Source organism: Rhamphochromis sp. 'chilingali' (assembly GCF_963969265.1).
Source record: "Rhamphochromis sp. 'chilingali' genome assembly, chromosome: 2".
NCBI lineage: Eukaryota > Metazoa > Chordata > Actinopteri > Cichliformes > Cichlidae > Rhamphochromis > Rhamphochromis sp. 'chilingali'.
Genome location: NC_137930.1, coordinates 55,538,946 through 55,548,427, shown reverse-complemented (window position 1 = coordinate 55,548,427; position 9,482 = coordinate 55,538,946). Strand labels below are relative to the sequence as shown.

Sequence of the window (9,482 nt, the reverse complement as noted above, 5' to 3'; positions counted from 1 at the left end):
GTTTCATGGACATCTATGGCTTTATTTCTTTTTGTATGTAGATTGGATGGGTTGCTACCACATCTGGTAAGAATTTCATGTCCATAGCACCTTTTGAAATATACTTACTTGGAAAAAAAAAAGGTGTTCAATGCGTGTTTGTGCTTGAGTAGGGCGTTTTATTAGAGTGATGTTAGACCCCAAGAAACTAATGTTATATTTCTGCTCATTTATTCCACAAACTGAAACTAAAGTTTTTTTTTATGCGTTAGTGAATAAAAGCAAAGTAACAGCAGGATGTGACTCAAGCTGCCCACTTGCTCTGATGTCCTGGTGTCCTCACACGGTACAAACGAAACAGGGACACTCATAAAAGTGTTGTCCTAGAGCCAGCGATCAAAAACTTCACAGGATACCTCGTATTTAGCCTTACACTCTATTTGAGAGGTTCAATGTATGTGGCTGGTACTGACAGAGGACTGGCGCTTTTCTAGTCTTACTGCCCAAACAAAGGACTTCAGACTACAAGCTATTTTAAGCACGCATTCATAGAGCCCTACGTTTTATCTACCTTATCTATTTTTCCCACAGCCCACAGGAGGACAGGTGCAGCACTGGAAAGCTTAAAAATGCAATAACGGAAAATACGATGGTGATCTTTATCTTTGGAGCTTTTATTAATTAGTTAATTATAACATAAATATAACTGAAAATGTTGTGTTTAGAAAATCCGAACGAGGACAATGCATCTAAGTCTGACTGCTAAAGCAAAGAGAAAACTTTTAGTGTGACTGTGGAGCCGATGGGAAAATGAGGAGCTTTAATTTGGAGAAAGTGACGTGATGCCTCTGGGGAACAGGCCGACAACAAACAGTGTTTCTGTGTGGCCTGAAGAGTGTGCTGCTGATTTAATTGGATATATGTACGGATAAGATAGCAGCCATTTGAGCCTGTGACATAACCGGTCTCATTAAACTATCAGCATTTAAATAAAGTTTACATTAATGTCTTGCTTTTATGCACAACATGAAAAGTGCACCTGACATCGCCAGTAACACGGAAAGGGCATGCTGTTTTTAACAGAGCATCTGGATTTAATTAACTGACTTTAAACTCCACAGTTAATCCAGCCCATGTTTTACATGAGACCTGAACTAAATCCAGATTTTCTGTGCTGCACGACACAGGTCTCCTCCTACAAACGAGTTAGAGCTACTTCATCAACAACTTTCGAGTGCACTAGATATGAAATCTCGAACAAATAAAAGCACATAAAGTTTTGGGTTTGTTTTGTTTTGTTTTGTTTCATGAGTTGAGCCCTAAAGAACAAGCGGTTTGGGATCTCGTCCGGGTCTCGCCTGGACTTTGGTTTTCCTGCATTCTTCTTTGTTACGGAAACAGATGCTTCTTCCTTCTCACGTGAGAATAAAACATTCCCGCTTAAAGTAATGAGTTTAAGGACTTACTGTACGTGTTTGTGCATGCTGCTGGCAGCAGCGACAGAGCTTTAACTTTAATGTGTTTTGAAACCATGATTTTACTTGATAAGGGGACATTTTATCTTTATTTGTGTATTTTTGTTTTTGCGTTGCTAAATTTCAACCAGTGTCTGCATGACACATCTTATGGTTATATTTAGGCATGGCTTGTGACACATAAGTGTCAAAGTCTACACTCTGCAAATGGTCTTACTAACGTGAACCTGTGAAAAATAGAGGGTCCAGGTCCACAGAGGAAAAAAGCATTTGAGATCTACAGTCTTATGTTTGCATTATTAATCTTAATGTTTTTTCACTCCAAATCAAACATTTTTATCATTTAGGTGAAAACTTCCTGACTTCTTGGTTTGATTTGAGCCTTTAAAGTGAAGGTAATCTCCTCATCATGTCCTGTGATTCGGACCCTTACATCTTCACCACCGACACCCTCCCTAGTAACCTCCGCTTCCTCCCTCCACTTGCGAATGGCCATCTGGGCTGGAGGGTGTACAATAATATCATGCACATGGGGGGCGTTTATAATGGGGAGGGCGGGCGCTGCCACAGAGCAGATGTCCCCTGCCCTCTAGCTGTTAAGGTGGAGCTAGAGGAACCTGTCCAACACACCTACAGCCTGGACACCCACAAAGGTAGACTCTCCTGTGCAGGTGTTTTCTCAATGGTGTTGTTGCCGATCTGGTCTCATACTTCTCTCTCCTGTTCTTGTGCAGGCATTTTTATTCACACTCTGAGCTCCGCTAGCGCCACTGCCACACAGTCTTTGTACTCTCACCGACACTATCCCAACCTGATGGTGATGGAGATCCTGCTGGAGCGTCAGGCGACCTCACAGGAGCCTGTCACGGTTAAGCTGGTCAGCTCATTCACACCTCAAAGCAAAGACATCAGGTTTGAGACCGGTCCTGATTACAGAGGAGGCAGGTGAGGCTAACAACATTTTTTTAGTAAAAGGAAAAACTGTTGCACAATCTAAATCCAGCCCTCTCTCAGCCACATCCAGGGACAGACAACCACAGCTGAGTACCCTGGAGGTTCTTGTCCTACTGTGCACCTCATCTGGACCCCCGTGCCCGTGACTCTGATGCTCCCTCCCGAGCACAGCGAGGCTCGCTGGGGTTTCATCCTGGTTGCAGCCAGCAGTTTAGACTTGGCTGAGGCCAGTTTTGATGAGGGCCTGAATCTGATGGCAACTGGTAGTCTGCGTCCATCTCACGAGAAGGCCTGGCAAGAGCTGTGGCTGCAGAGCAAAGTGGAGGTGACAGGGTCTGAGAGCCTCTGCAAGGCCCTGATTGGCTGCATGTTCTACCTCCTCAGCGCTTTCCCGTCCATACATGACACCTCCAGCTCTTTTGGTGGAGTCAGTCCAGGAGGGCTCTCTAATGGTGGAGAAGGCCAGGACTACTGGGGCCATGTTTTCTGGGACCAAGTGAGGCTAGATTCAGCCAATGGCCATGTGTTGTTGATTCTGTTATATGTTGTGTCACACAATGACTCTTCCTTCCTGTGGCAGGACATCTGGATGTATCCCGGGATAGCCCTTTTTTATCCGAAACTAGCCCGAGCTGTGCTGGAGTACAGGGTGGGGACCATAGATGGTGCTAAAGACAACGCCCAAAAGCAAGGCTACAAGGTATAAGACGATCGGTGGAGTGTTTTTGTTTTTTGTTTCTACTGTTTTTTTTTCTGTTCAACTCTGAAAACAGAACACACAAACGCACTCATGATGTGGTGGTACATCAGAACACAGTAAAGTAAATAACAAAGTTACAATAATAAAAAAATAAAATAAAGTTAAGTAAGTAAGTAAAGTTTATTTATATAACACCTTTCATCGACATGTGTCACAAAGTGCTTTACAAGGTAAAAACACAGTACAGTCATAAATACATCATAAAAACCCTGGTCTAGTTAAAAGCTTTTTGAAATAAAAATGTCTTTAGCTGCTTTTTGAAGGTCTCCACCAAATCCAAACACCGTAGAAATTGGGGAAGTGCATTCCACAGTCTGGGTGCAACAGCTTGGAAAGATCAGTCCCCTCGAGTTTTAAAACGAGTGTGGGGGACCACTAAAAGGTTTTGGTTTGATAACCTCATGTTACGAGAAGAGGTATGTGTACGAATCAAATCAGCAACATAGGGAGGGGCCTGTCCCTGTAATGCTCTAAAAGTTCAAACTAGAAGTTTAAAATGGAACCTAAATCTGATTGGTAGCCAGTGCAGCGACTGTAACACAGGGGTCATGTGAGCTCCCTTGTTTGAGGGGGTCAGTAGCCTCGCTGCAGAGTTTTGAACAACCTGTAGACGAGCTAGCCCTTTCTTGTTTAGACAAGTAAACAGGCTGTTACGGTAGTCGAGTCTTGTAGAGACAAAAGCATGTATTATCATCTCGAGTTCACTTATCGACACGATAGATCTAAGTTTTGTAATCTTCCTCAAGTGAAAAAAGCAGGTTCTTACTATCTGATTTAAATGTCCCTCCAAAGAAAAAGCTTCATCAAAAACAACACCCAGGTTTCTAAGGTTATGTTTCTGTGAGGAACCTAAGTCACCCAGTCGCCGTTTAATATCAGGTATTGCACTGTCTGGTCTGGTGCAATAATCAAAAGTTTCTGTTTTGGCCGGGTTTAGCTGTAACCAATTATTGTTCAACCATTGTTTAATGTTGGTTAAACAGTCAAGTTATTCGTGTTAATATTAGTTTCCACCAACAGTGGTGATTCCATTTGGTAGATTTACACAATTTCCACCCAACCAAACTCTCTAAATATTTGGTTATGGACTAAACAATAACATCCAACATGTTCGTTGTTCAGTTTTAGAGGCTCGCAGGCGGATTTTGTTATCAGAACAGGTCTTAAAACACATTCCTGACACAGTGGAATTAATATTCCTGTGCAGATATTTACAATAAAGTCCATTAAGACATTTTTTCAAATGTTGTGCTTTTTTTAATATAGGATGTGACATATTAACCTTCTGAATACTTTCACAGTTACCTGCAAGGATGCTGTATAAGCAATACTACAGGTTGGACATATAATCTGTAATATCAAAACTACTCAGAACCAGAGCAAATCTTAATACTATTAAGAGTTTCTGAGGAATTTCAGGCAAATAACTCAGTGTTAGATTGTAAAAAAAACAAAACAAGCAGTGGGTACAACAGTGAGGCAGAAACGACAGATTCAACTGTAAAATCAGATATACTGTAAAAGATAAACAGGACGACTTTGTTGAAACCTGGTATCCTTCCATCACTTACTTGGAAAGAGATTATGATCGTAATAGCTGTTGCGTGTCCTGGTGCATTCACAGTGCCCATATTTAGTGGAAAATCCATGTTCTCTTATAATCCTTTTTTTCTTGCAGTTTGTTTTTGTTTTGTTTAACTGTGTGACATTTTCTGAGAGTAAGAGTAACAACTGGGATATAATAATGAAAATCCTAGAATAAAGATGAACTTGGCATGAGAATAAAGCTGTATTAACACCTCAGACCCTAGTGGTTGTAATATTTTCTGTACATCTGCACCATTGGTGCACAGTTAGTATCTGCTGTATGCTATTGTAGAGCCATATATTTGACTCTCTGTAGGTCCGGCTTTACTTTTTAATAATAACAATCAAACAGAGTCTGAGTCTTCTAAAGAAATATGCTGTTTTACAGGGTCTAAAGTTCCCGTGGGAGAGTGCTGTGTCAGGGAGAGAGGTGTGTCCAGAGGACATTTATGGACAACAAGAGATTCACATCAACGGAGATGTCACATTGGCTTTCCAGCACTATCTCTACCTCACCGAGGTATGCTCGTTCACATCCCCACTCACTGTCCCTCCTACCTGGCGTCGTTAATCTAGCTCTTTGCTTTAGGATCTGTCCATGTTCAGAGAGGGACTGGGCAGCGAGGTCATCTATGGTGTGGCTGATTACTGGGTTTCAAGGGTAACCTGGAAGCCCGAGGACCAGAAATATCACCTAGATGGTACTCAACCTCGTCACGCCAAATAAATTCAGTGCATCAGTTACCCGCTTTAATGAAAGGATCTTACTCACACTTTGGTTTATTTTATATTGAACGTTAACTTCATGTTGTTTCCATTCAGGTGTCATGCCACCCGATGAATATTACTACAATGTCAATGACTCTGTGTACACAAACACAGTGGCCAAGCTTGGGTATTTGTATTCAAGATTAAACTTATAACTATAACACCTTATAACTTATGTCTTATCAATACCAGTAATAATGAAAATATCTTATTTGTCTTCAGTCTTCAGTTTGCTGTTGAACTGGCTGAACTCCTTCAGCACCCTGCGCCCAAGGAATGGCAAGCAGTGGCCGAATACATTAAGATACCTTTTGACGAAGAGCATCAGTACCACCCTGAGTACGACGGCTACATTAAAGGTTAATATTTGTTTCTGTTAAGAAAGAACCTTAAATATTCTTAACTTGATGCTAGAATATCCTCTGGGTGACAAACAGGGCATCCCGTGAAGCAGGCGGACACAGTGATGCTGGGATATCCTCTTGGATTGCCGATGTCCCCAGAGGTTAGAAGGAATGACCTTGAAGCATACGAGCCAGTGACAGACCCTCACGGTCCAGCCATGACATGGGTATGAAAGACACAGCATCCTCTATGGTCACATGAAACTGCTGAATGAACTAAATTTGAGGTTTGTTGAATCTGTGTCAACAAGAATTAACCTCCTTGGACCTGACATTCACATATGTGGACATCATATTTTGTCCCAATAGCAGAAAGAAATTAAAAATGCATGCCATGAAAGAGTTTGGGTCTTAGGAGGTTAAAGTAGTTATTAAGACAAAAGAGGATCCAAATCAGTACTTAATGTACTTAATAAGAAGTCTTACTTCTCACTGTGGTGCAGTGACTGACTTTTGTGTTCATATTTGAATCAAAAACTTTTTACTTTCCTTTTTCAGGGGATGTTTGCAATCGGCTGGCTGGAGCTCGGGGAGGCTGAGAAAGCTCAGCTTTTACTTGAAAAGTGCTTCAACAACATCCAGGGCCCGTTCCAGGTACCCTTTGGCTCACACATCCACATAAACACACACCTGACATTTACTGGGTGAAAGATTGATTACCTTTCCTCGCAGGTATGGAGTGAATCATCCGATGGCTCCGGTGCAGTCAACTTTCTCACAGGTATGGGAGGATTTCTGCAAGCTGTGCTGTTTGGCTACACCGGTTTTAGGTTAGTTCTTAATCCAGGAAATAAACACTTCGGTGTGTTCAGTCCACAGTGTGTTCACAGTGATACAAAGCTTCACATACTTGTTTTATATCCTAGAGTTCAGAAGGACTGCCTGGCATTCTCGTCACTGCTTCCCAACGACGTCTGCGAGCTTTGTGTCCGTGGTGTGAACTACCTGGGCAGCCAGATGGACTGGCTGCTGAGGAAGGAAGAAGTCTGTATCATACTGAGGGAACAGGAAGGCAGTCCAGGCAATACTAAGCCCTGTAATTTACAAGTTGTCCTGAAGGCATCAGGAACTAAAATCCCCCTCACACCAGGTAAAGCACAAGTTCAAACATGCAGTTTGAACATGCAGTTCTTCAGAGAAAGTTTTATTCATGAAGATAATTTGATAGTTTCTATGTTAATAAGAGACAAACACTTCTCACAGTATAGCAAAAAGAAATTATCATTTAACTGTTTATATGGGGACACAATATTGATAGAAGTGAAAAACATATGAATCTCATAATCAGGGAAAAAACTTCAAGACTGTGATCTTCTCCAGCTTACCTTATCTAGGCTGGAAGTGATGTCAAAAAAATAATGTGTGGGGCATGAACTCAAAAGCATAGCCTGCCAGAAAAAGATTTGAAACCGGTGTGCATACCTGAACCTGATCCAAACTTGTATACGTCTATATTTTCAGGGCAGCCGGTAACTTTCCCTCGAGAGCCCGGATACGTTTGCAAACTGATTTCAGCTGCTTCCTGCTGGCCTTTCTGAAACCTGAGCACCGATCCTCCGAAACATTTCACATGCTGACAGTTGAAAGCATATTATTTGTTTTTATTATATTTTGCTTGATTTACTAAATGTATGGAATAAAGAAGGGCAGTATTAATTTAAGTCCCCCAGCAGCTACGGATCTGAGCAGGGCAACAAATACAGTACTACACTGATGGATTTGTGTAATATTTGTGGACTTTTAAAGTTAATTAAAGAAATACAGAGAAACTTTGAGTCTAAATTACTGAGTTATTGAAGTTTGTGATGTCAAAGGAAATATGATTATCAGAGTTATTATAATTACGTATTTTTATTTAGTGTTTTTGTTTTAGTTTTGAATCTCTTCCTTTCACTTTAGTTCAGAGCAGCTTTGACATTTGAGTTTAATCTTTGTATATTTTTTATATTTTATGTATGCTAATTGTCCTTGATCAAGATGGGACTCACCAGGCACCGCATTGTAACAATATTATCACTTGATTTAACTCATGATATGATACTATAGCAATTTTAAACATTTTGTCATATGCAGAGTATTGCAGTAACATTTACTGTGATTTACCAACTGGAGTATTATCAGAATACAAGCCGCTGGCAGCCAGTTGAGTCGAGTCCCCTCGAGTTTGTTTGTTAATCAAGACTCAGACATCTGGAGACTGATGGCAACATGTTCGCCATCTGTCTGCATTTATAAATTAGACAGCAATTATTTGCAGACCTTCAGCAATCTGTCTGACAGTGATTGCAGTCAGTCCAACTCAGACTGCAGTTGTTTGCAGGAATGCATAATGTGATCAAATTAAACAAATCACCAGCCATCAATTTCTTTTATAGGTTTAAGGAGGTTGGTGTTTAATTTTCACTCATGTGACCAAGCCAATACCTTGAATTAGGAGATAGACTGGTCAAACTAAGTGTATAAAGTGTAGGATGTTGTTTTGTTTAACTGATTTAATGTAAATTTGCTCTTCCAAGGTTCCTCAGGAGATGTGGTGCGTGAAAAGGGCCCTCCTTTCTGCAGTGTTTGAAGAGTATTTTAATTTATTTGAAGAGATATAGATATTTGGTGTCTTTGTATTGATACATTATCACCGTGTAAAATATTGTGACACTCCCTAGTGTCTCTCTACTTGGGGATAATGAATACTTGCACCATCTCCTTTGACTACATTAAGAAAAGACTAATTTAGGGAGTAAGTTTTAGTGAACTATGTTAATTTGCCTGACACTAAGCACATCCACACTTTTTAATGGTGACTGTTAGATGATTAGAGTTGTAGTTAGATATGCCATGCAAAAAAGCAAAACACTAAACAACTTACAATAATTAAAATGCATTATAGACTTTTATTTATGACTGGAAGGATGAGGGAACAAGAGTATATACACAATGCATTTCTGTTTACTTTGACTTACAAACTACCACGACCTTTGTAAGATTCATGACTTCAAGCATCCTGTAGCTTTGCTTCCTGACAGGAGAAAACTATTTCAGTCTGCAGGGGGGAAAAAATCCAGAGGAAGGTCATCACTGTTTACTTGAAATACAATTGTGTCGTCTTCTTGATTTAGGCACACTAGAGTGCTTGTGTTGTGTGTGCTTGCGACCCTCTACCCTTTAATCGTCAAATCCCCTGTGGTAAACTATTATATAATCCAACACCATCTAGAGTCTTAGGTTTTTCTGATAATGAGCACATCCACACTTTCCATCCAGATGTTTACTAATAAGAGCCAGCCGAACTCTAAACCCACAGTTTCCAAGCGTGATTTTAAATAATAAAAAGAAAAAAGAACGAAACAAAGAATAAAATACATTTTTCTAAACTGGTCCACTTTGGTTATATTGCACTGTCATTCCTGCATGTTTGAGTGCTGGAGGGGCGGACCACGACAGATCTCCGATTGGTCCATTTAAATCTGGGCAGCGCAGTAACTCCGCCTTGAACGTCTGCTCGGGTTCGCACGATTTGAGTTCTCGTGTCACGAATTTCGGCACTCCGCCTCATCCCCA

General features: G+C 40.8%; 1 protein-coding gene across 2 annotated transcripts; it reads left to right on the top strand.

Moving 5' to 3' along the window:
* Positions 1-1,146: 1,146 nt before the first annotated feature.
* pgghg (protein-glucosylgalactosylhydroxylysine glucosidase) lies at positions 1,147-7,709 on the top strand. 2 transcript variants are annotated; one of them, XM_080874503.1, is made up of 14 exons: positions 1,148-1,398; positions 1,802-2,107; positions 2,189-2,399; positions 2,469-2,904; positions 2,989-3,108; positions 5,144-5,275; positions 5,345-5,456; positions 5,578-5,650; positions 5,746-5,882; positions 5,961-6,094; positions 6,426-6,521; positions 6,600-6,697; positions 6,794-7,017; positions 7,389-7,709. In XM_080874503.1, exons 2-14 carry the CDS (start codon positions 1,864-1,866, stop codon positions 7,463-7,465), a joined length of 2,094 nt encoding a protein of 697 aa, XP_080730629.1. In that variant the 5' UTR covers positions 1,148-1,398; positions 1,802-1,863; the 3' UTR covers positions 7,466-7,709. The 2 variants fall into 2 exon arrangements, with proteins under 2 accessions (XP_080730630.1, XP_080730629.1); XM_080874504.1 differs by lacking the exon at positions 7,389-7,709 and having other exon boundaries at positions 1,147-1,398; positions 6,600-6,648; positions 6,794-7,009.
* The last annotated feature ends 1,773 nt before the right edge of the window (positions 7,710-9,482 follow it).

Bases quoted from the DNA above. Each gene is read 5' to 3' on its own strand.
- pgghg (XM_080874503.1), top strand. From the start codon at position 1,864: ATGTCCTGTGATTCGGACCCTTACATCTTCACCACCGACACCCTCCCT. The intron at 5,276-5,344 runs GTATGCTCGTTC...TCTTTGCTTTAG, and splicing joins ACTATCTCTACCTCACCGAG to GATCTGTCCATGTTCAGAGA. The intron at 5,457-5,577 runs GTACTCAACCTC...GTTTCCATTCAG, and splicing joins CCAGAAATATCACCTAGATG to GTGTCATGCCACCCGATGAA.